This window comes from Molothrus ater, chromosome 18, assembly GCF_012460135.2.
Source record: "Molothrus ater isolate BHLD 08-10-18 breed brown headed cowbird chromosome 18, BPBGC_Mater_1.1, whole genome shotgun sequence".
Classification (NCBI taxonomy): Eukaryota; Metazoa; Chordata; class Aves; order Passeriformes; family Icteridae; genus Molothrus; species Molothrus ater.
This window is the reverse complement of record NC_050495.2, coordinates 3874665-3900164: the sequence shown is the minus strand read 5'-3', so window position 1 is coordinate 3900164 and position 25500 is coordinate 3874665. Positions and strand designations below refer to the sequence as shown.

Sequence of the window (25500 nt, the reverse complement as noted above, 5' to 3'; positions counted from 1 at the left end):
GTTTTCCAGCTCTTGCTTAGGAACAGAAACAAACAGCTAAAATCAAATAAAAATGCTTATTTGCAGCATTGGAGAATTTGCAATACTAAGGAATTTGTGATAATGGGATTTTTTTGTGAATAAGAGTACATGTAATGTATGAATAATGATGATAATATATACAAAACATGAATTCCCTCAATACAGTAATGCCTAAAACCAGCAGTCAGTTCCTTGTCTCTGTGTGTCAATACTGAGAGGTGATTTTTAAATGCTTTATTGAATGACAGAAATCTCTGTGCTGTATTTTAGGCCCAATTTCTCACTCTATTTTCAGGATGCTGGAAGAGAAGGAAGAGCCAGGATTCCTGACTGGTTTGAAGATCCCTGCTCCCTGGGCTGCTGGCAAGACTGTGGAGACAGTGCATCCTGTCAGGGATAACTACAAATTCAAGGAGACTGTCCACATCCCAGGAGCCCGCTGTTTGTATCTTAGATTTGACAACAGATGCTCCTCCCAGTATGATTATGACAAGGTAAGCAAGGCCCAGCTCAGCACCTCTGCAGTGAGGGAATTCCCTCCAAAAAAATTGGGAGTTCTGCCATGGGACAAATGTGGGAGGCTCCAAGGACTGGAGGGGTTGAGGGATGGTTTGGGTTGGTTTTTCCTCTTGGAAATTCTATCAGTTCTGGTTTTTTAAAAAAATTATTTCAGGCTGGCTAGACTGTCCAAGTTTGAGTTTTCTCATTTTTACTTGTGTTCAGTTTTCTTTATTTCCTAAATTTTAATCCAACTGCCTCCTTTGATCAGCAAAGTTGGTTTAAACTGGGCAGAGCTGGAGAGGTTCCTTTTTCCCTGATGATAAAGAGCTTGTTTACCTGGGTTAATAGGAACAAATATTTTAATTTTAAGAAAACAACCAATAGCACTTATCCACTTTGTGTTATCTGCTTATGCTTCTTGCTGAGTGCTGCTGTTTATTCTTTGGCATAGAGCAAGTCCTGATGCTCATAAATAACTGATGGGAGTATCTTTAATTAGTAATGGGTTACATTAATACTGAACTCCCCCAAAAAAGCCCTGATCCCACCAAAGTCATGACAAAAGTTTGGCTTTGCTGGGAGCAGGATCAGCCCCTCACTGCTAGGGAAGGAGTTTGTTCTCTGCCTCAGGGCTGGCAGTCAGGATTGCCCCTGCTCTGCTCCCAGCCCTGCTGTGTGAGCAGGGACCAAGGCCCTGCAGTCCCTGTGTGCCTCAGTTTCCCCATCTGTAAAATGGGGATAATAATACTTAACCCTGCTGCCCTCACCGAGCCTGTGAGGATCGGTTCACGTGCATGGAGCGCTTCGAGAGTCGAAAGCGCGGTGGAAGTGCTAAGTATTATTATTATTATTAGGTTTTCTTGTTTTTCTCTTACAGTCTAACAGTGTATTTTATGTTTTGAAGTTGGTGATCTATGCTGGTCCTAGCACAAACAGTAGGAAGGTTGCTGAGTATGGAGGCAATACACTGGGATATGGCAGCCGTAGTGTCTTAGGAACGGGGTGGCCCAAGGACTTAGTGAAGGTACAGTATTCCCATCCCCCCCTCTTTCCCATAGAAAATCCCCTTTGGAAACCATGCCCAGCCCATTTTACCCTCATGGCTATGCATTCCAAGCTTTTAAATGTACAGTTATCCATGATGAGATCCCTGCTCAGTGAACTGTGGTGTCCTTGGGGGAGAGCTTTAAACTCGGCTCTGTGTTCTGTGTGATGCTTCCCTTGGAGTTCGTTTTGTGTCTTCCTGGAATTCCTGATGGAGGTGTTTGAGTCCTGCAGTCTCTAATGGCATTGCTCTTCTCCTAAGTACACCCTCCTAGGAGCAGTTCTAGGCAGATTCTCTTAAAGTCAATTTTTTTTTATAATAACCCCCAAATATATCAAGTAGCAAATGTAACAAATAAAATCCAGCCATTTCTGTTGGATTTTAAAATTTCATTGGTGCTTTTGGCAGTAAAGCTAGAAGAATCTCTCAAACTTCTTGAAACCTCAGCATTTCAATGCTTTGCCAGTGTGTCCCCTCACACACTCCGCAGCGTGATTTTATTTTTGTTTAATATATATTTGTGCTGCTACATTGTCCCTCGCTAAAACTGGGCTTATTTACGTAACAAAAACATTGTAGAAAGAAATCAAGAGGTAATAAACTGGAAAGCAATTTCAGACAAGAACTCTGTCGTTCACAATTAAGGGAATTTGGTTTATTTTTCACACATAGGTTTTGATGCTGTTCTTTTAGCAAGCTCCTTTATTAATTTGTTGTCATTTCTCTAATTGAAGAGCTTGTCTGTCTTCCTTCAGGAAGAGAATTGTTAATTATTGCCTGGTTTCTTGCAGACAAACAGTGAAAATCAAGGCTAAATAACACACTGATAATTTCTGCTTTTTTACAGCTATGGTGGTTCTTTTTGTTTTACTGCAGTCAGCCAGCAGCAAAATTAAGTTTTCCACTAAAAGACACCTTTACGAAAAGGAAAAAAAAAATTAAATCAGAATATTTCGATAGAGATAAAAACAACCCCAGATAACTGTCATTAAAAGTCATCATCACTTGTGTGAAAAACCCATTTGTTTGCCTCAATCATGAAATCTGTTTTCTTTTTTCCCCCTCCCTGCTGTGGATGTGTGAAGGTGGAAGGAGACACAGTCACGTTCTCCTTCGAGATGCGGAGCGGGCGCGAGCACAACACCCCGGACAAAGCCATGTGGGGCTTTGCCTGCACTGTCCGAGCACAGGTATCCAGGGAGGGAATCCCAGGGCAGAGCTTCAGCTTCCACTGCCTCCTGCCTGCCACAGCACGTTCCAGATCCATGGAAATGTGCTCCCAGCTTGGCACTTGGAGATGGAGACCAGCACTGCCTGGTTTGGGCAGTGAGACAGATCGGGTGTTGGCAATGAAAGGAAGCTGAGTTTGGGATGCAGAGATCCCTGTGGATGGGCTGGCACTTGGATGTGGTGGTGTTTGCAAGGGTCTTAGGATGAGGGAGGAGATGAGAATGTTGACTCTATGTTTCAGAAGGTTTGATTTATTATTTTATGATATATATTATATTAAAACTATACTAAAAGAATAGAAGAAAGGATTTCATCAGAAGGCTGGCAAGGAATAGAAAAATAATGATAACAAAGGCTTGTGACTGACTGAGCCAGCTGGGCTGTGATTGGCCATTAATTAGAAACAACCACATGAGCCAATCCCAGATGCACCTGTTGCATTCCACAGCAGCAGATAACCATTGTTCACATTTTGTTCCTGAGGCCTCTCAGCTTCTCAGGAGGAAAAAATCCTAAGGAAAGGATTTTTCAGAAAATATCATGGCTACACTTAGGGATTCATGGAGATAGTTGTTATCAAATGTGTCTTACCTATCTCCTGAAGCCACTCCAGGATTTATTTGTAACAACCTGAAAATCAGAGAAGTCTTGATTCTAGCCCATGAAGAAGAGAGGGGAGGGATTCTGGGATCAAACACAGGGAATCTTGAATCCCACTACAAGTTGGGGTGACTGAACCAAAAATAACTTCACCTGTTCCTTCTTGGTTCAGGAAAGTAATGTTTAAATCCCTTACTTCATGTCTGGAGTTGTTCTTACAAGTTGCTGTTAATTGTTAAGCATTTTTTGTTTAAGAGTTAAGATGGATATCGAGCTATATCTTACATTTAGAAGATTATATATAAAATCTCCTATCTTGAATCTATTGGAAAGGACTTCCTGGTGTATTGCTTGAACTTCTCCCTGTTCCTGCTACAGGAATCCTCAGAGGATGTGTCAGGAGGTTTGCCATTCCTGGTTGACCTGGCCCTGGGCCTCTCTGTGCTGGCCTGTTCCATGCTGAGGATTTTGTACAATGGGCCAGAAATTACCAAAGATGAAGAAACCTGTCAAGAGCTCTTAAGATCTAAACTTTTACAAAGGTAAATGAAAAATCAATTTTAATCTGAGTGGTTTTTTCTGAGGGGAAGTGACTTCTCATTTTCAAGTCTTGTGCTTTAAAGTGATGTTTGGATCATTTTTCCTGTAGTTTGTGTTACCTAAAACTGAGTGAATATACTCCAAAACATAATGGGGGGTTTTAGAGTAAAAGGAGGGTTGGGTTATGCTTGGTACAAGCCACACTTCAAATATTAATATTTAATCTTTTTAATGTGTCAACTGAAGTGTCTTCCTCAATGAGGGGTGAATTAGAGAGGAGAAGAAATTCCTTTTCATCGGTTTTTACTCCTTTTTGCAGGTGCCAGTGGCAGGTGGAAGCCAACGGGGTGATATCTCCTGCCCTTACTCCAAGCCCTTCTCCATTGCCTCTCACCATAGAGGAGGACAGGGAGTTCACATATCCCTCTGATGTGCTCGTGCCTCCTGTTGGACACTACTTTGACCTGCCCAGGATTAGGCTGCCCCCAGGAATCATGATCAAGCTCAGGGAAATTTCTGGACGTGCTCGGCCTCAATTTAGACCCAGTATAAAGTAAGGAGTCTTTGTTTCCCTCTGGGTTTTGAACCTTGTTTGTGAATGCAGCATCTGATGATTTATGACTGTGAATTGTCCAAGTTGGTCTCTTACTCCTGATTAATGAGTTTGGCTTTCCCTGGAACCCTAGGGAAGTGATCCAGCCAGAAGTCATGGAGGAGATGGTGGTTTCATGTGTGATTAAACACCTCAATTTGGTTGATGCTCTCCAGTCTCTGATAAATTTCCAGTATCAGGAGGAACATGCTGAAGAATATGATTTACTCTGTAAAATTATGGGAGAGACCTTTAAGAAGCTGAATGCCATGGAGAGACAACTGCAGGTAAAAAGAAAATTATTCAAAACAACAGAAGGCTTGTTTTGAGAGAAAAGATGTATTTTAGCACCACAGAAATGCAAAATGTACTCAGATTTCTTCTTCTAAAATCCCTTCTACACCTTAAGTGCAACAAGTGTGATTTTTGTCTCTTTATCAGAGTGTGGCTGAGCTGGAGCAGAAGTGGCAGAACGAGGTGGATGATGCCATGCACGGGAAGCTGGAGAACAATGTCCCCTTTTTTTATGATTATCACTTCAACGAGGTGAGCCCTGGGGCTGCTCTGGCTGCTTGTGCCTTACTCTGCTTCCTCAAAACCTGCTCATCCTTCTCCTTCCCTTCGTTTAGAGCAAGATGAAGGAGCTGGAGCTTCTGTGCTCAATGAAGGAAGTTTCTTTTGATGGGAGTGATCTTGAGAATGTGGTCCTGGCATTAAGGTCAGTATTAGTGAACATTTGGGCCTCAAAGGAGGGGCAGCTTCAGGGCAATTCCAGGGATTTCCAAAAGTATCTGATGAATAAAAACTTCTGTGCTAAATATATTAATATTAACCTGCAACTCCTTGTGTTTGCTAAGGAATCACTTGTTTATTTCTTCCATTTTTTTCTGCTTTCTCCTTTGCTGGCACAGAACAGACTGAGGCCATAAGTCCCCTTTAGCTGACCTTTCCCTCAGTAACACTTCCTTTCTGAAAGCATTCAAACTTTGACTTGGCTTCTTTTACTTCCCTTTCACAATGCTAGGGAGAAGTTTTTCCAAGAGGTGAATTCACTGATCCAGAAGACCTCTCATCCCTTAGCAAAGACAAAAACCTTGGTGAAGAGCTTGATGAACAGAGCAGAGCTGTTGTTGCATGTGACCATTGCAGCACAGTCTGGGATCACAAGGAGCATATCTGGGACCCCTGCAGAGACTCCAGGTATGTCTCTCGTTGCCAGCATTTTCTAAAGATGCCTTTTATTTCTTATTTTTACCTCTTTTGCTTTAAATTAAATGATTGTCCCCTAAATTAAATTAATTCTTTTACAATAAATAAAGTAAAGTCTTTGTTTTCTGATTGCCGTGATGATGGTAAATAAAAAGATGAGTAATAATAGGTGGAATTTAAACTTAAATCTCCTGATTTACTGAGGAAAAATACTTAACCAAATCAAAGGAAATCTCATTTGAACAATACCTGAAAATCCTCTGAGCTGGATTTGTATTTTGTCCGTAGTGAGATTGAATCATGTCTGAGCTTTAACTTCCACACTCTCTTGTTTACATATTTCATATGAAAGCATGAGTGACTTTCAGCTGTCCTTCTAAATTTCCCTTGAGTAATTTTTAACATGTGCTGATTAATATTTTCTAAAGCTACATTTGGAAGTTTGTGACTTGAAGCCTTCAATTCCAAATCTTTAACTTTCAACAGGGTTGAAAACAGGAAAATTCTCAGATCTGAGTTCCACATTCTTGCTTAGACTGGATTTTCCCCACCCTATGTTTCAGCTTCCACTGGGATATCCACCAGTGATGTTAAAGCCAGTTTGTAAATACTTTCCTGCACCAGGAACGACCTTTATTATTTCTATTTTATAACACTTCAGCCTGTAAATCAGCCTCTGAGGCCAAGGTGATCTCCCACGCCGTGCGCCAGCCCGTGTTCCTGCGCAGCATGTCCGCCCCGTCCGACCTGGAGATGATCGGCAACGAGGACATCGAGTTTGCCCGGGCCAGCCAGAGGTACAGCAGGGATTATTCCTTCCCTTCCCACCTCTGTGCTGTCCCAGTGATCAGCTTGATCAAATTTATCACTGCCAGCACAGCAGCATTTGTGGTGGTTGGGTCAGCTCCCTGCTGCCAGGTGTAACGTGGCGCTTCCCTTGCAGGCGCCGGCACGTCACCAGCCACAGGAGCAGCTCCTTCACCCTGCTGCAGTCCCTGGCCATCGAGGACAGCAGGGACAAACCCACCTACAGTGTCCTGCTGGGACAGCTCTTTGCCTTCATCGGGACAAACCCTGACCAAGCCGTACGTTGTTATTTCATTTCAAATTCCGGCTTGCTCAGAAACAGAAGGTGCCTTGTTTGTGTCTAAATCCCCTCCCAAACCTCGCAGGTGTCCAGCAGCAGCTTCCTGCTGGCTGCCCAGACCCGCTGGAGACGTGGCAACACCAGGAAACAGGCGCTGGTGCACATGAGGGAGCTGCTGACGGCCGCCGTGCGTGTCGGGGGCGTCACCCACCTGGTGGGCCCGGTGACAATGGTGCTGCAGGGAGGGCCAAGGTGGGTGCATTTCTCCAGAGTTCTGTGCTAGGGAATAAATTGCTTGGCACAAGGGAAAGCCAGAAGTGAGTAGCTGTGAGGGCACAAGTTGGCAGAGCTGAGGTTGCAACAAATGGGGTTCTTGTGGGGTGAAAAGGCCGAAATGTCTAAGAAATGCCTTTATTTAGCACTAGATGAACTTTCCTTTCATACTGGGCTGACATGAACCCAGGTGTATATAGAGGGTGTCCTTCTCTGTTGATTTAATTCTAAATTGATCTTAACTAGATATTAGTGGTAGATTCAGCTGAAACTGTCATCTAAATGTAGTAAATGTTTTGTATTTGTTGTAGTGAGATTTAAGCATGACTGAGCTGTAACTACCACACTCTCTTGTTCATGTTTCATGTGAAAAATGAGTGACTTGCAGTTTGCCTTCCAAGTCTCTCTGAGTAATTCTTAACATGCACTGATTATTATTTTCTTAAAGCTACATTTGGAAGTCTGTGAATTGAAGCCTTCAATTCCTAATATTTAACTCCCAACAGGATTGAAGAGCTGACGTGTGGTGGGATGGTGGAGCAGGTCCAGGAGGCTTTTGGAGAGACAATGACATCGGTGGTGTCCCTGTGTGCCCGGTACCCCATCGCCTGTGCCAACAGCATTGGCCTCTTGTGCACCATTCCCTACACAAGGTGGGCAAGGGCTTGGAGAGGGGATGGGGGACATCCACACCTGGCCTTAGTAGGCTCCGCTTTAAGGGGAAATGTTAAATAGTATAAATACATCCCCTCTACTCACCTGAGGAGCAACTGAGAGCATCCGGTTAAATTCCCTCACAATTCCATCTGGGGAGGACAAGGGAGAGGCAGACCAACATTTCTGTCAATTGAACTAATTAATTGCTGAGCTAACAGCAAGTTCTGGATTGCCATTGTGATGGAGAAGTTAATTCCACCCTGAATTTCCCCTGCAGGAGTGAGGAGAAGTGTCTGGTGCGCAGTGGGCTGGTCCAGCTCATGGACCGGCTCTGCAGCCTGAGCAGCCAGACAGAGTCCAGCTCAAATGAAAAACAGACCAAGAAACAGAAGGTGGCCACCATGGCCTGGGCTGCCTTCCAGGTGCTGGCCAACCGCTGTGTGGAGTGGGAGAAGGAAGAAGGTAGGAACACTGGGAATATCTTGTGCTGTGTGTGTTAGAATTGCCTGAGGGCAGTCGTTCACCGTGACTTGGGTGAATGGATTCTGTGCATTCTTAAGAAGTGAATACAAAATTCAGTGGATTTTCTTCTTCTTGTTTTTTAATTCTGCCTTTTTTTCCTCCCCATGGAAATAATTTCAAGGTTTGCCACTTGATTCTGTCTAAACATAATCAGAGAACCTGGAGATTAAATGATCCTTTGGCATTTTTCCTGTGGTAGAATTCACCCATAACACACTTAAACCTACACGTGGCGTGGATGTATCAGGAGTTATTTTTGTGCTGTGTACATTGATTTTTGTTGATTACAGCTGTGCATTCTTCCATCCCTTCCAAAGGGGGTTCCACAGATGCTGTTCACTCCGGGCTGGCCAGGCAGGTCTCCAGCCTCCTCACCAACCACCTGGCCAGAGCCACTGAGTGCTGTGGGAACCAGGCTGCAGGGAATGATGCACTGCAGGATGTCCTCAGCCTTCTGAATGACCTCTCAAGGTACCAGGCCTTTCCTCTGGAGTATTTTCTTCCGTGTTATCAGAGCCCATGTGGGATCTTTTGTGGATTTTTTTAAAACCATTCTAAAACTGACCCTTAATATTTGTGTTTAATCAGTGCTGTCAAGTTATGAAAGAATTGCTAAAGATGTTTTGTCAGACACTGAAATTGCTTTTAATAAATCTTGTAAATAATAAATGAAGTTGGTTTTAATTTCAAGGTTCTTTTCCCTTTCAGGAGTCACATAGGTAAAGCCATCCTGAGCCAGCCAGCCTGTGTGTCCAAGCTTCTGTCCCTTCTCTTGGATCAGCGTCCTTCTCCCAAGCTGGTGCTTATAATCCTGCAGCTGTGTCGTGCTGCTCTGCCTCTCATGAGTGTTGAGGACTGTGGAAATGTGGAATTGCCTCCCTGGAGTTACTCAGTGCCCTCTCTGAACAGCGAGCAGGATGATCCCAGTGACCCAGCCTCCAAGATTGCCTCCCTGCTGCTGGCAAAGCTGGCAGATTATGTCGTGCCAGGTACCAGCTGCTCTTTGGTGTTGTGCCCAAGGGACTCCTGTTCCACGGAATGTTGGAATGAAAAGGCCCTTAAAGCCCATCCAGTCCCACCCCCTTCACTCCTTCCACTGTCCCAGGTTGCTCCAAACCCCATCCAACCTGGCCCTGGGCACTTGCAGGGATCCAGGGGCAGCCACAGCTTCTCTGGGCTCCCTGTGCCAGGAGCTTTTGTATTGACAGAGAGCTCAAGCACTGGGGGGTATTTCTGAGAGCAGGATATTCCTGTGCCTTTCCATCTGCCTCCTCATTTTCCTGGCCTCAGACCAAAGTGGGTGTCTCAGTGATGTTTCAGCCACATCCCAGATGTGTCAGCATTAGTTCCAAGGGTAAGAAAACTCATGGTTGTGTTTCTTTGTTTTCTTTTTTCCTTTCTGCTTCAAGGCTGCCAGACAGTCCTTTCTCCAACTGCCTCTGAGCCAGATACTACCTTGGCAAAAGCCAGCCCTAAAAATTCCATAAAAGGTGATAAAGATCCTGGAGAAGAAAGTGAGGCAGTGGATGGTAAACTCTCTATTTTTATCCATAAAAGAGAAGATCAGTCCTCCCATGAAGTCCTTCAGCCTTTACTAAGGTAATCTCAGCTCACTGGATTGGAATTAGAAACAATTTTGCCAATTCCCTTCATCCTCTCCTTTTTTTCCAGTGCTGCAGCTGCAGAAAAAGACTCCTAGATATAAGAGTAAATGGGAAAACAAAGTGTCTGCCCAATGTGTTGTGTTTACTGGCAAAGCAATAAGATAATGCAAAGGAACATGGGAACTTCTTCATCTGTCTGAAAACAATCTCATGAAAAATTAGCTACTTAGACACAGTGTTTCTGATGGAACATCATTTGTCTTGTTTATGGTGTGACAGGCTGGGCAGGATTAACAAATAGAACTGTCAAGGCAAAATGACTTTAAAAGCACTGCTTTAATAATGCATAAGCTGGACACTAATTTGCTATTAAAGATTCTTTAGTATTCTCAGCACCCACCTGGATGTAGGGATCACTGGATGCCAGTGCTGTCACCTCCTGCATTTTGTGTTATTTGTTCCATCTTCCCCTTCTCCCTGAGTTGGTTCTGGATCCATACTCTAAAAATTACACTAAAAGGCACAAGGGAAAGGTGAACTCGAAGCCCTGGGCATTTGTGATCAATAAAAACCATTTCATGAGGCTTCTTCCTGAGGAGGGGGAAGGGTTAAATTGCTTTGAATAACTGCATTCAATAGGATTAAATTCCCTCTGGAAATGGGGAATGTCCTTAACTGCCTCATATTTCTCTTGCCGTTGAGCATTCAGCTGCAGAGGTGGCTTCAAATCCTTTCAAACCTCCCATAATACATGGAATTGGAATGTGTAGCTCAGCTGTGATTTCCAGCAGTCAGAACAAAGCTCCTGTGTTTTGTTTCCCCTCCAACAGTAGCTCAGAAGGTCGCCCATTCCGACTGGGCACTGGAGCCAACATGGAGAAGGTGGTGAAGATGGATCGGGACATGACAAAAGTAAGAGGAGAAATAACTAAAGAATTGCTCAACATCCTAAAAATTGGTGGTCAGGCAGAATTCTTGGGTTTTACTGATGTTAAAAATGTTAAATGTTGTTTTATTCATCACTTACCTCTGTAAATACAGATCAAATGCAGGGGTAAATGATGAAAAAGAATTTCAGCTGGTGCCTCCTGCAGCCATTGTAGGTCAGGTTTGATGTTCTCTTTTCTCAAGTGTTAAATGCACATTGATAATGCAAATTTTTAGCCACACACTTGAATTAAAATTTCATGTCTTATTTCCAGAGGTGTTCTTGAGTGTTTGCACCAGAAATACTCATTGGTGGCTTTTTGATCAGAGAAATTGAACTGTTAATTTAAGAATGGAATGTTAAAGGCAGGGCATTTACCCCTGATCTCTCTGTAGATGATAAAAAGCAAGAGACAGAGCTTGTCTATGACTAACACACACCCAGGAGGGGGTTTTGCTGTGTTCCCAGCACTTGTACACGAGCAGAGTGACCAAACAGATCTGACATTTGCTTTCCATGGCAATTTCCTTCGCAGAGTGGCTGCTGTGAAGTCATTACAGAAGAAGCTGCTGCAGCTCTTAGAAAGGCAACCAAGTGGGCACAATCTGGGCTGATAGTAAGTGTGGGGCCACCCATAGAGACTGTCAATCCAGAGAGCACCAGTGGCTTGTCCACTGGGGACAAAAAGAAGACTGCACAAACTTCCATCTGCAGGGAGAGGAATTCAGAGCTCGCCAGGTAAATCCCTTTAGCCTGCATTCTGCTTTTCTCTCTACCAATATTTGTGGTGCTCCCAAAGATAATCTGGCTGTTCTGAAAAAGGAAGAAAAACTTCCTTTTTCTTTATTTTTGTGTCTATCTTGTTGACACTTGAAGCTTCTTTTCATTCTGTGGTTTTGACCTGAATGGTCCAATTGCCTTTGTCTCCTGGCAGGACGGATCCGGTGAGGCCGTTCATCAGCGGGCACGTGGCAAACAGCATGGCAGCAGAGGTGATTGCCCTGCTGCACAGCCTGCTCATGGCCCCAGAGTCCAATGCAGCCCAGATCTGGACAACAACTGCTGAAAAAGTGAGCAAACACAGCCATGAGTGGCACATTCCTCACTGGGGGTTGAGTAGTTACGGAATCTAACGATAAGCAAGGCCTGAGGTGCTCCTTTCTGATTTAAACACCAGGTGTGGAGCTGGACAGACCCAGCCCCTTCTCAGCTGTCTCAGGGTGGGACAAATACTCAAAATTTGCCCATCATTAGATAAAGTGTTGTCATTCTTTTCAGGCATTAACAGTGCTGTTTGTTGGGGAGTTCCCTTTCTTCTGTCAGGTTATTCTGCCTTGGCTGTGGCCTCTGGGGCCACAAAGTTTTGGCTGGAACAAAACACATTGATTTTATGTTCCTCTGAATCCTGCAGCACCCAATCTATTCCTTAGGTGAAATCCTCAGCAAAAACTTCTGCCAAGATTGTATTTTATCCTAAAAGTTACCAGGGAATGGTCATAGCTTTGATGGTGCTCACACTTAAGAGAATTTGGAATATTCTTAGTTACATAATTCTCTTCAAGAACAAAAATAATTCTTCTGAGACTGTGTGGGCTGCAGGCTTGGGGCATTGGTTTTTGTTGGAATTGTGCTTTGAAGTCGTTCCCTGGTATTTTTGCTTCTGTCTTCAGGTTCTGTCTCGGGCTCTGATGTACATTCCACAGCTGGGGAAATATGCAGAGAGCATTTTGGAGAATGGGAGTAGCAGTGGAAGGAAACTGGCTAAACTTCAAAGGATTGCTCGGCAGGCAGTGGCTGCCCTGTGTGCTCTGGGTGGCTTTAAGGAGACAATTAAAATAGGTTCTGAAGTTCAGGTAATTCAGCACTGTTCATATTGGATATCCTAGATGAGAATTGCTGCTCTCCTGAGGTTTTCCCTGCACTGGGTTCCTTGGCAGCAGGATGTGCTTGTGGAACAGCAGCTTGTGGAGCTTCTGTCCTAAAACACCCCCCTGTGCTTGTGTGTGCAGTTGGTGTGTGATGTCAGACACTGATTCCTGCCTGTAACACCTTCAATCTCATGCAGCTCTTCTTTGGTTGTAGGTTTTAGGCAAAGGAATAGCAGGAAGCATTGGAGTTGTGGCCTCTATTAATGAGCAAGAAGGTATAGCCACGGTCAAATTCCCACCCACCACTATAGACACTAGAAAGACCTCCCAGGCATCAGACACTTTAACTATTCCATTATCTAGGCTCTGTGTTCCAAGATCTGAGGTATGGGAGTTTTAAACATCCAATATTCAGTATAATCTCGATTCTTGATTTTATTTCTGTCGCAGCATACTGACTATTAATCTACAGCACGTAAAAAAAAGTGTTTCATCTTTGCTTATAAATGATTTGTAATGTTTGCCTTTGTTTTTTTTAAAGCATATATTAACAATATGTTTAAGTTCTCATTCAAGTAACATAAATATTCATCTTTTGTGCTTAAAGATATTCTGTTGCATACTGGGTGGGAGGTTTTTTTGCTTAATTTCTGGCTTGGTTTGGGCTTTGTTTATTTTTCTTTTATTGGTGTTTGGTGCTGATTTTGTGATAGTAAAATATAAGAATTAACTCCAGGTAATAAAACACCCTCATTTCTTAGAAACTAACTACTTGAATTTAACTTTTTACCGTGCCCCCCCACCATCAGGCATTGCCTCTTCATAAACTGTCCATTACTGAGAAGGTAGTACAGGCAGTCCAGTCCATGTTGCTCCCTCAGGAGGGAAGTCTCTCTATTCACACCTCACTTCCTGCAACAGGAGATGGCTCAACCCCAGTAATGGCAGTGGTCCGGCTCCTTGCTGAAATAAGAACCAGGTGGGTCCTGCCTTTGTGCACAAACATCCCAGGGAATTGCATGAGCTCTTGTGCCCTTCCTCTGGGGGTATGCAGCAAGGGGCTGCACAAATTCCTCTTTGCTCCCGTTAAGAGTCTGGGTGTTGTTCATGAGTGTCCCTGCAACACACTGAGCAAATGCTTCACTGAATCCATTTATGAAGCAGGGGAAAGCTGCCTTTGGGGAGGGTCCAGCTAAAACCAGGGTTAAGACCACCTTTAAACCACCCTTGAATTCACCACTGTAATGCCAGCTTTGAATTCCACACACACTTTGTAATACTTTAACTGTATTGTTTTTCTGTTCAGAGCATGCCTGGTGATGGCTCAGCTCTTGGAAGACAGCTCATTCTGTGAAGAATTCATTCAACAGTGCCCAGCTGCTGTAGAAGTTCTGAATTTGGTGGCCCAGGAGTGCAGCCCTGGTATGTAGCCAACACCTTCTTGGCATGTTCAGGTCAGAGACAGAGCAGCTTTCAAATCATTTCAGTGTTTTCTCCTCCAGCTACCCTGAGTTTAGGAACTGGCACAGGACAGAGTGTCTTGTCACAGCTGCAGAGCTGCTGATGGAAGAGCAGCAAATAATCAGCCTAAATCACTAAACATTAGGCATTCATTTAGGCCACAACAGGATTATTCTGTGTATCAAAGAAGGAAGTGCTGGTTTTCTTCTGCACTCTCCACTTTCCTTGGTTCCAGCATATTCTACTCTGCATTCCTTGATGTTATCATCTGTATGTTTTCTTTTTATGACCTTTTTGCTGATTTTTGCAATGCTTTGTTATATTCCTGATCCTTGAGCTCTCCTTGTTTAGGGATAAGCACTGAGCCCAGCAGAAATCTTAGTTCAGGGGCAAGTTTTTAGGAACATGCCAGAGAAGAAGTGGCTGAAGTGAAGGGTGGGATCCAAGAGATTTAGGTGTCAAAGAGCAAGGACTGATTTTTGTGATAGTAAATATAATTTTTTTTTTTTTGCTTTCCTCCCTTTGCTGGGCCATAAACTTGTTCACTAAAACAAACTTTACATCTTAATGAACATAACAGTGTCTTTGCAAACCAGATATAAATTAAACATGAGAAAATACTTGCATATGTTACATTTTACCCTTAATTTTGTTTAGGTAAGTAAGGCTGATCAAACCTCCTCAAAGTGCAAAATACTGCATTTATTTCTGAGCTAAGATTGCTCTGTTGGACTGGAGGAAGCAGCTGGAGGCTGATGCCTGCAGTGGGTTGTTGTTGCAGGGGAGAGGCTGGTGGTTGTGGAGATGCAGTGTGAGAGGTTACGGATGTTGTACCGCGACTGTGCTCGGCCCCCTCCTCCTCCCCTGCAAGCAGACAGGAGACAGGTGAGCACAGTGTCCTCTGCCCTGGGAGAACCCCCTGCTGCTGCTGCTGCCCAAACTGGGGGCAGCATCCTTGAAATATTTCATGGGAATTTCTCTATTGGGGTGTGGTTTGTTGGAGTTGGATTAAATGTGCCCCTCATAAACTGTGTGGTTGTATTTTAGTGGGTGACTTGATTGTGATTGGTAGAATAAACTGCTCTGTTGTGTCTGCAGCCCAAAGAAATCACGTGGAGCCCATCCAGGGTGTTCCCCCCAGTGAGAGCCTGCATGTTCTCCTCACACCTCACTGCTGTGACCTTCCTGGCTGATCCCAGTGCAGGTGGGGGCCTTCCTCGGGGCACCTTTATCTATGCCACCTCCCCAGTGCCAGTACAGGTGAGACCTCACAGCTCTCCAGCACTTTGTCATTGAACATCCAACAGGGCATGAAAAGGAAAAGCAAGAAAATTGCTTCTTTAAACTCTGTTTTGTAAATAACTTCTTAAAATGTGTTATTATTTTTATTTCTAGGCACCATCATTCTACTGGGAAATTGAAGTGGTTTCCTATGGAGACACAGATGATGACACTGGGCCAATAGTTTCCTTTGGATTTGCCACAGAGGCTGAAAAACGAGATGGGGCTTGGACAAACCCAGTGGGCACCTGCCTCTTCCACAAGTAGGTTGGGGATGCACATGAAGAACCACGTTCTGTACATTTGTCAGCAGGCTGGGAAGGAGGCTATAGTGGGCAATACATACTTTTAAATTGAATGCTGAAATAGACTGGAATATCTTTGCAAAATCAGGAGGGTTGAGTTGCCTTTTGAGTATCACAGCTTTGGTGGGTGGTGATCCTGCTCTGGCTCAGTGCTCTGGCTCACTGTGTCCTTGTTGTCCCTCAGCAATGGGCGAGCAGTGCATTACAATGGCTCCAGCCTGCTGCAGTGGAAGAGTGTCAGACTGGATGTGACTCTTTCCCCTGGTATGTGAAAGCATGGCTAAAATGCTTCTCTGCTCCATCAGAAAATCCTCTGCATGTCAGGGAAATGCTGGATGAGAAAACTGATGAAATCCTTTATATGATTGTGTTTTTCTCAGGTGATGTAGCAGGAATTGGATGGGAAAGAACAGAAGGAACTCCCCCTCCTCCAGGGCAGCCAGCAAAGGGCAGAGTTTATTTCACATACTGTGGGCAGAGACTTGTGCCCTACCTAGAGGATGTGTCTGGTGGAATGTGGCCAGTTGTGCACATTCAGAAAAAGGCAAGTGTGTAACAGAAATATGTCCCTTAATATACTTCCAGAAATACTAAAAACACGATAGAAAATATTGAACCTTTGCTGTGTAGAAAAGCAAACTGATAGTTTTTCCCTTTCTTGGCTAGGTTGAGGTGTTCATTAGGCCTCCCAGGTGCATGTGTTGTGTCATTATTTTGCCCATTAGCCCAGCAGTGTGCAGCTGGCCTGGCAGGATGCCCTGTGCCATGCCAGGAGCTCCTCTCTTAGCATTCCTGGCCAGCAGCAGCCTTGCTTCAAAGCACCCAGGTTCAAAGTGTCTTCAGCAGCTTGAAGCTTTCCCAGAGTGCCAGCTGGGGATCCTGGTGGCAGGGAGGTGGTCAGCTCCTGCCTGGGGCAGAGTGATGGCTCAGAGCAGCATCTGAGAGCTTCCCTGCCTCCTTTTGCAGAACACCAAGGTGCGGGCGAACTTCGGCTCGCGGCCGTTCGCCTACGCCGAGGGCCAGGCTCACCGCAACGCCGCCGACCTGTGCCTGGACCTGGCCGAGGAGATCAGTGCCAACTTCGAGGCCTTGCCCTTTGCCATGGCCTCTGACAGTGACAATGACGCTGGCACCAGCATCGCCTCCGACCCTGGCACCCACGGGCCCCCCTGCAGGATCGCCGCCGTCGCCACAGGCTCAGCAACGTAAAGTGACATTCGCTCTTTAAAGCCCTCCCAGCAGAAATGCCAAGCAAGGAAATAGGATTTAAACCCAGCCTGGCTGCAGTCTTTAGGCTTTAAGTAGTGCTTGTTTAGGTGGGGCAGTGCCACAAGTCAGAGCTGTGTTTATCTGATTTTAGACAAGGCAATTAAAGCCATCTTCTTTGGTCTGCCTCTGTGTGAATACATAAATTATTCGTAATTAACGCAGCTTCAATGAGAAATTATCTCATTAGGGCTTGGGGTACAATAGGATGTCATGGTGGATTGGATCAGCCAATTGGTTATGCTGTGTCAAAAGGAATTGCATTCCCACCCCCTGATTGGAGAACGTGGAGTGCTGTATATCTCCAATTTCATGGGATGTCTTTGCATGCATTATCATCTCATTACTTCTGTCTGTGTCTTGCAGAGTATGACAGTGACACGTCCTGCCACTATAAAATGGAGCTGAGCTATGAGAACTTTATCACCTCAGGCCCTGATCCTCATCCCCCTCCTATTGCAGATGATGAAAGTGATGATGATGACGACGATGATATTCCCAGGGTGAGGAACATGGCAAACTCTGCCTCCTCTAACTTATAGCCTAAAATCAGATCTTGTCATTTAGATTTTGAATTTAGCCATGCAAGAGTTCTTCCTGCTTCCCTAACAAAAATATAACTGCTGATAACTTTTCACTTCTCAGTGTTCTAAAACACTTCTGTCTTTGTAGGAGGATCACTATGCCCTCTTGGTCAAAGCCTGGGAAACCAAAGTTTTCCCTACAATTAGAAGAAGATTCCGTAATGAGGCTGAGAGGAAGTCTGGGCTGGATCAGATTAAAGGAGCTTTACAGTTAGGTATGTATTTATTTCCATGCATGTTGTTCTCTGTGATGTGCAGCAAGTCTGAGAGAGCAGCTGTGTTTCTTTCATATTTTACTGTGTTCAGGGCTGGAAAACTTAAATATCACTTGCTGTTTCCCTCCAGTGCTTAGAATTTGGTTTGTGCTCATGCATTTTCTTTAACACTTTTACTGTGTTTGACTATTTAAATAGAGAAAATGGTTTCAGAAATAGTGACAGAATTTGTTGTGATGTGGATGCAGAAACATTCTGGAATAATAGCTTGGGAAGAAACTATATATCTGTGCATTTTCTGTCTGTGACTATCAAGGCAAAACTTTTTAGGTTGAAGTAATAACAAAGGGAGATGTAGGAGTTTTGTAGGATTCAGCTCTGGCAGGACAATGTGTTTGTGGGAAAGTCACATTAAGATCAAGGCAGGAACTCTGAGCCCCCATGAGAAGCTCAGGAAAGACTTCCTGAGGAAAATTTCCCATTTCCATCCTTCAGCCTGACTGAGAGAGTATTTAAGTACTTGGCAAACTCACCTGCTTGGGATATTAATGAGAATAGGAACTTATTTCAGGTGGCTGAGGGAAATAGCTTGCACTCCCTCCTGTCTTTCAGGAATGGTTGATATAGCAAGGCAAACTGTGGAGTTCCTGTATGAGGAAAATGGAGGCATCCCAAGGGATCTCTACCTTCCCACCATCGAGGATATCAAAGATGAAGCAAACAAATTCACAATTGATAAAGTACGGAAAGGTAAGGGCAGCACAGCGGATCCTGAGGGGTAAAGAAAAGCTCAGGGGTTTTTGGGATCTAATTGTCACCTGAGGAAAACACCTTCCAAGTGGTGTCCCTTTCTGCCAGGTCTCACCGTGGTGACTCGCTCTCCTGACAGCAACAACGTCACCAGCAGTGCTGTAGGAACAGCTCTGCCCAAATTTGCCATTCGGGGCATGCTGAAGACATTTGGTCTTCATGGGGTTGTCCTGGATGTGGACTCGGTGAGTAAAGACACTCTGGGAGGACTTTGGATGATCAGCATCACACAGCTGGGAGCAAAAGCTGCTCAGGATGCTGGATTGGGGCTCTCTTGGAAGGAAAAATGTTGTTTAATTACTGTGTTACTGACAGTGCTGGGTTTGGTGTTGCAGGTGAATGAACTGGTCCAAGTGGAGACCTATCTGAGGAGTGAGGGGGTCCTGGTGAGGTACTGGTATCCCATTGACATGTTGGAAAGGCCACCTGCAGGGTACAGGAGGACTGCAACCAATGGATTGGTCACCCTGGATAACACCAACATCCAAATTCACAGGTGAAAAGAGAGATGTGGTTACAAGGCACTTTATTACCTGCATTTGAATCAGCTGAAGAGCATTTCCTGTAGTGCAGTTACCTGCTACAGCTTTGTTCTAAGATGTACAAACTTCTGAAATCTTATTTTCATGGTTGGATTTAATGCTAAGGAATTAATAGGATTAATGTTTGTGTTCCCTAGGGAGCTGTTGAGGAGTGAAGCTGCCCTGGCCAAGCTCTACTGTCGCATGGCTCTGCTCAATATTTTTGCTCCCAAATCTCCCCACATGTTCACCCGGCTGTTCCACATTCCTGCCATCCGGGACATCACCCTGGAGCACCTGCAGCTGCTCTCCAACCAGCTTCTTGCACCACCTCTTCCTGGTAAACACTTGGTTTTGTCCCAGCTCTTCTTTAATACAGTATTTTTCTGGGGACAAAAAAAAAATTAATGGATTTGGTATTTCTTTATTAGCTGGTTAATAATGATGGTATTAAGAATGAGCTGGGGTGATCCCACAGCTCTGGGTTTGCCCTCACCAGGGGCTGGGCTGAGGCTGGTGAGGGGCACAGTTGGCATGGAGGGGCCACCCCAGCCACAGGGCTGGGCCTAGGGTGGGTCCTTTCTCCTGCTGACTTTTAGGCAAGGAGTTTTCCACTTGAAAACAGAGATTTGGAATCTTCCAGGTGTTTTACAGCTTTTGTTACCCAAGCTATGTAAACATTTGGAGCGATCTTCAAATTTGTGCTGTTTTCCTTGTTATTCCAGATGGAACCATCAGCTCAAGCTCCATTCTCCTGGCCCAGTCCCTGCAGCACTGCATCCATTCCCAGACCTGTGCTGCCACAGACCTCTTCTACCAGGGTAATTCCCAGGCCATCAGGGAGTGGCTCACTGTGGCCATCACTCGGACACTGCATCAGGGAGAGGAGAGTCTGCTGGACCTCACCAAACAGATCTGCTCCTTTCTGCAGGTAAAATACTCAATCATGTTTCATCAGTTCCCTTCTCAGGAGCCCTTGTTCTCTGTGTGGTTGGAATTTCCATGGTGCTGTCCCTCACAGGGAATTGTTTCTCTGGGTGGGTTCTGTTATCCTGCTGGTAGTGGGCACACTGAAAACAGAAGCTGTAGCAATGCTCTGGATTGAATTAAAATTAAGTGGCCTCCCACTGTGTCATAATTTGCAATTAATTAAATACATTGGCTGTATTTCTTTATTTATAGAGTGTATAGAGCACTCTATAAATAAAGAAGATAAATAAAGAAGAGGGAGGAGGTTGCTGCTGTTTGGGATCTCTCATGATGAATTGTCCTGTTGCAGGCTGCGCCAGAACAATTTCCCGCTGAAGAATTCCCAATTTCTGAATCCAAGGTCAACATGGATGTGAATTTCCCTGGGGCTGCCTTTGTGATTGTGTCCTGCAAGGAAAGTCAGTCTGGGTTCCGAAAAGAGTGAGTCATGGAGAGGGGCAAGGCTGGGTCTGAGCCTGCAGCCCTGGGGATGCAATTTTTTATTTTGTTTCAGTTTTCTCTTCTCCGAGACTTACTCTGAGAGGTGGCTGGGATATTTTCCAGCTGGTTTGAGGCTGACCAAGCTGTGCTGCTGTTTCCCCAGCTCATCCCTGTACAAGGCCCCCTGGGCTCGGGTGCTGGTCTATGGGCTGGGGCACAAGGTGAAGAGGAACGGGCAGCTGAACCTGATCGAGGCCGTGTGCTACCCCCGCGACGCCTCCCCCACCAACACCGGCCTCACGCCGCCCCCCACCACCAACCAGTACCCAGCTGTCATCACCCCCACGGACAGGGTGCACATCAAGCTGGGTGAGCACAGCCACTGCACCAGGGAAGAGCCTTCACTGTGCTCTCAGGGCTCAGAGCAGTTTCCTTATGGCTTCTGCAGCACCTTCCCGTGTGGTCGCCAGTCCTAGCAGCAGATGGGACAGGATTTTTGTTCAAGGCACCAAAAAAACCTGGTTTTATAACCACTGGCAACCATGTGATTCTGATTTTTGTATTCCAGAAGTTCACCCAGCAGTGTATTTCAAATATTTTATTCAAAATACTGATTTCTGCAGTGTTGGTGTTTGAGGAGCTGTTTCAGGTGGAGAGTAATTTTTTATTGCTTTTTTAGGTGTTTGTAGGACCCTCTTATCCACAGAGTAATAGTGTAGCAATACTTAGGTCATTCCAGCAAGAAGAATTATTAATATTCTTTTTACTCTTGCCCAGGGGGAGAGACAGTGGGATTTACAGCAGTGAAGGTGACTGGGTGCAGTGAGTTCTTAAAACTTCCCCTTGGAGATCCTTAAGTTCTTCTGCTGATGTTGTTTTCAGTACGCATCAGACAGAAATAAAGGATTTTGGGGCAGGTTCTCTTTGTATATTTAGGTATGTTCAGGCTCAAAATTATTCTGTTTCTTTGTGTGAATAAAGTGTTCTCCGTACATTTATAATTACAGATTATATTAACTTATCAATATAGAGAAACATTCCTATTTGTGTATTACAAGGTGCTACAGAGAAAATTCTCACTTAACAGGAGTTTAGCCTTGAAAAGATCCTAAATGTTACTACTTTTACTTGATCAATGCTCAGAATCATGATAAGGATTTTCTTGGACCTTTTTGCTTAGGAGTGTCTCCTCCTCCTGGAGCTGTACTGGTCTTGCATTCCCTCCCCCTGGAATTCCCCCTGGCAATGGCATTCACAGAACAGCTCTTAACCTGGAAATTAGAAGATGGGGATGGAAAATCTGAAGATGAACTGGATACTATTCCTGCCTCAGTTCTCTTGCAAGTAGTGGAATTTTTAGGTGAGAATGGAGTATTTCCTTAGTAATGAGCGCTGATAATGTGCTGGCTCAGGTGAAGAGTTCAGGAAACAAAAAGTGCAGTTGGAATTTTCTGATCTCTTCCACTGTAATGAAATTTTCTTCAAACTCCAGAAACTTTCTGTTGATTTGCAGTTCTTGGAGTAACCTTCCCGTCTTTCTTATTGCTGCCATGATGTTGAAATTCACTTTTCTGGTGCTTTTTAAATGTTACTTTCTGCTAAGGGTGAAACACTGCTGACTGCCATGCCTTGCCTTCCTCACACAGGCAACTTCCTCTGGACAACTGACATGGCAGCATGTGTGAAGGAATTGATCTTTCACCTCCTGGCCGAGCTGCTTCGCAAAATCCACAACCTGGAGCAGAAGAAGAATCCAGCAGGATTGTCCTCATCCATCGCCCTGCAGCTCAACCCCTGCCTGGCCATGCTCATGGCCCTGCAGTCAGAGCTGCACAAGCTCTACGATGAGGAAACCCAGAACTGGGTGTCTGGGAATGCCTGTGGTGGCTCTGGGGTTGGAGTGGCTGACCAGGGGAGATTCTCCACGTACTTCCATGCCCTGATGGAAGTGTGCCTGGCTGTGGCAGAAGTCACCTTGCCCATCAACATGAGCGTGACAGCCAATGTGATCTCATCCACCAGCGCCCCGAATCTCAGTGATTCCTCCTCCTCGTCCTCATCTTCCCCAGGGCAGACACCACAGAGCCCGAGCTTGCTGTCCAAGAGGAAAAAAGTCAAAATGAAGCGGGAAAAAACTTCGTCTTCAGGGAAAAGGGCTTCATCCAGGGCGGCCGAGACAGACGCGGCGCTCCTCAGCATCGGGGGCAGCAAGCCTGAGGACATGCTGTGGTTCCACAGAGCTCTGACCCTGCTGATAATCCTCAGGCACCTGACAAAGAAGGACCCCCAAGGACTGGGTGTGACCAACGATGCCGTGGCAGACGCCTGCCAGGCCCTGGTGGGACCCACGGCCCACAGCCGCCTGCTCGTCATCTCCGGCATCCCCACGCACCTGGAGGAGGGCACCGTCAGGAACGCCATCAGGAAAGCCTGCAACGCCCACGGGGGGGTCTTCAAGGATGAGATCTACATCCCCTTGCAGGAGGAGGATCCCAAAAAAACCAAGGACAAAGCGGAAGGAGGAGAGTGCAGGACGGAGCTGGAAAAGCCGACGGTTTCCAGCAGCGCCGACAGTTTGGACATCAGCAGCTCCAGCAGCGTCACCCCCGCCATGAGCGTCAGCGCCTCGGCCTCCACCAGCCAGGCCTCCCTGTGCAGCTCCCAGGGCTTGTCCCGCACCGTCAGCGACATCTCCGGGGACCAGTTCCAGGCGGGGCTGGAGCTGCCCATCCCACCCGGATTGCTGGAGCAGCCCCACGTGGTGTCCAGCCAGGAGAGCTTGGATCTTTCCCACTGCAGCACCGGGAGCTTGGGCAGCCTGGGCAGCCTCGGGGAGCCCCTGGACAACGTGGAGACGGCGTCGGTGTCGGACGTGGGCTCCATGTACACGGTGACATCTCTGGACAATCAGCCGCTGCTGGCACGGCCCATCAAGGGCTTCGCTGTGGTGGAGGTAACAGGGAGGGGCCTCTGGAGCCAGGGGTTTTGGGAGAACGGGATCTCACCCTAGGAACTGGCTTTTTCCATGGTCAGTGGATGTCTAAGAGCGTGGGAAACTGGGAGTTCTCAGCCATCCTGTCCAAGCCAAGGAGCACAGAATTCCCTTTCCTGCATTCCCAGTCTTGGGAACAATCCCTGTCTCTCAAAGGACAGAGGGGACCCAGTAGTGGAGTGATCCAGCAGCAGGTGGAGAACAGAAGGAAGTAGGGAAGAAGTCCTGTGTGTTCCAGCTTGTAGAGTTCATTTTCACAGAGTGCTTTTGAAGCCAAGGCCATAAATGAACTCTTAAGGGATTAAATTCCTGGAGGATTGGTAGCTGTGGAGCACAGCAGCCAGTGCAGCTTCCAACTGAGGAAATCTTTAAACTGCTTTGCAGTGGTTGGGGAACATGTCAGGGGAAAGATCAATTAATTTGCCCTTTCATGTGCCTTTCTCTAAGATTTGTTGTGGCCACTGCTGAGATGAATTTAGAGATTGGGGCCCTTCTGGTTTGACCCACAATGCAATTATTTAATGTTTAATCAGTACCTTTTCACCTATTTTGAGCCACCTATGGATTTCTCTATAAAGCTACTTTAGGGGACATGATAAATTTTGTTGCTGTCTGGTTCCAGATTAATTTTTAAAAGCATTGTGGGTGGTTGCCATCAGTGCTGGGTCAGTCCAGGTGTTCAGCTCTACACAAGAACCTCCCTCTCTGCTGCTTCCACAGATTGCCTGCTGGAAATTTATCATAAGCTTCCAAAAGCACAGCCATTCCTGATAGCCTGGGAATGGAGAGAGGTGTTTTTGTATAGTCTGGGATTGTATCAGTTCCTCTTTTAGAAGAAAATCAGCTTATTCAGATGAAAACTCTGCAAGTTCCTATTCTTGAGCTGTTAATTGACGTGAAGACATCATTGAAATAAAGCATTAAGTGTGGAGAGAAAGCTGCCAGAGTGTTCACATGGAAACTATTCCAAGTCTGGAGCTGCTCTGGTAGTGGTTATTCTGGGAATCAAAGGAAGTTGCTGTTCCCCTTCCCAGTCTGTGTAGCTGAGGCTTCAAAGCCTGTGCTAATTGAGGTTTTTCAGAGTGGAGAATTGAGGCAGGGGCAGCAGAGTTACAGACAGTGCCAGCTTACCTGGCTGGCACCTTCAGCTCCTCCCTGCTGCTCCCAGGGGCTGCCTCCAGCCTGAGAAATGGGATAGCTGGACCAGAGCTGTGCCTGGTTATCCCAGCATGAGCATTTCAGGGCTCTCAGAAAGGATCTTTTCTAGTCTGAACCTGAATTTTGGCATCAAATTATTGATGCAGCAGAGAAGAGAAGCAATAATGATTATCAGAATGGGGGGGGGGTGTGGAAGCTTAAACTCCAAATTCCTCTGAATGGAAGTGAATTTGTTTTCTCAGAATTGCTGTGAACTAATTTCATTATTTGTACAGATAAGGTCAAGAGCTAAAATAGAGAAAATCCGAGCCAGCCTCTTCAACAGCAGTGACCTCATTGGCTTGTCCAGCCTGGATGGGGAGGATGAGCTCATGGAGATGTCAACTGAAGAGATTTTAACTGTTTCCACTGTAAATCAGAGTTTGTTTGACACCCAGGGGAGCCCAGCACTAGAAGATTATTTCAATGATAAGTCAATAAAAGGTAGGTGGTTTGATATTGCCAAATCCCTCCTGTGTTCAGCATTTGGGGGATGAACAGGGCTCAGACTCTCCTTGGTTCAGTATAAATCAGGAGTGACACCAAGCCAGGGAGAAATTCCAAAGTAAGATTTATCCCTCCAGGGGCTATTTGCAAGCTGAACATTGCTCAGTTGTCCACCCAGCTAATCAAATAAATCATAAATAAATAAACACTCCTCATCCACACAAAAAACTACTGATTAAATTCTTTAGGGACTTTTTTTTTAGAAAATAGCCACTGAAATAAGTTTGACTGCTAGTTCAGTTGATGGGTGTTGGTGTCTGCCTGCACAACAATT

General features: G+C 45.5%; 1 protein-coding gene across 1 annotated transcript in view; it reads left to right on the top strand.

The window, feature by feature from the left end:
• Positions 1–25500, top strand: part of HECTD4 (HECT domain E3 ubiquitin protein ligase 4) — a 68390-nt gene that overhangs the window by 29502 nt on the left and 13388 nt on the right. The window contains 43 exon segments of the mRNA XM_036393380.2: positions 317–515; positions 1427–1546; positions 2653–2757; positions 3776–3939; positions 4257–4490; positions 4624–4816; positions 4971–5075; positions 5159–5247; positions 5554–5729; positions 6400–6535; positions 6682–6823; positions 6911–7077; positions 7605–7751; positions 8033–8217; positions 8595–8748; positions 8986–9266; positions 9687–9876; positions 10712–10793; positions 11345–11547; positions 11744–11879; positions 12480–12662; positions 12892–13062; positions 13487–13656; positions 13984–14099; positions 14920–15023; positions 15237–15398; positions 15534–15682; positions 15909–15988; positions 16105–16268; positions 16691–16918; positions 16920–16929; positions 17357–17493; positions 17663–17789; positions 18402–18539; positions 18648–18784; positions 18935–19095; positions 19279–19460; positions 19846–20051; positions 20400–20530; positions 20694–20899; positions 21711–21890; positions 22177–23483; positions 24956–25163. Of these exon segments, the coding sequence (XP_036249273.1) occupies positions 317–515; positions 1427–1546; positions 2653–2757; positions 3776–3939; positions 4257–4490; positions 4624–4816; positions 4971–5075; positions 5159–5247; positions 5554–5729; positions 6400–6535; positions 6682–6823; positions 6911–7077; positions 7605–7751; positions 8033–8217; positions 8595–8748; positions 8986–9266; positions 9687–9876; positions 10712–10793; positions 11345–11547; positions 11744–11879; positions 12480–12662; positions 12892–13062; positions 13487–13656; positions 13984–14099; positions 14920–15023; positions 15237–15398; positions 15534–15682; positions 15909–15988; positions 16105–16268; positions 16691–16918; positions 16920–16929; positions 17357–17493; positions 17663–17789; positions 18402–18539; positions 18648–18784; positions 18935–19095; positions 19279–19460; positions 19846–20051; positions 20400–20530; positions 20694–20899; positions 21711–21890; positions 22177–23483; positions 24956–25163 (7865 nt within the window).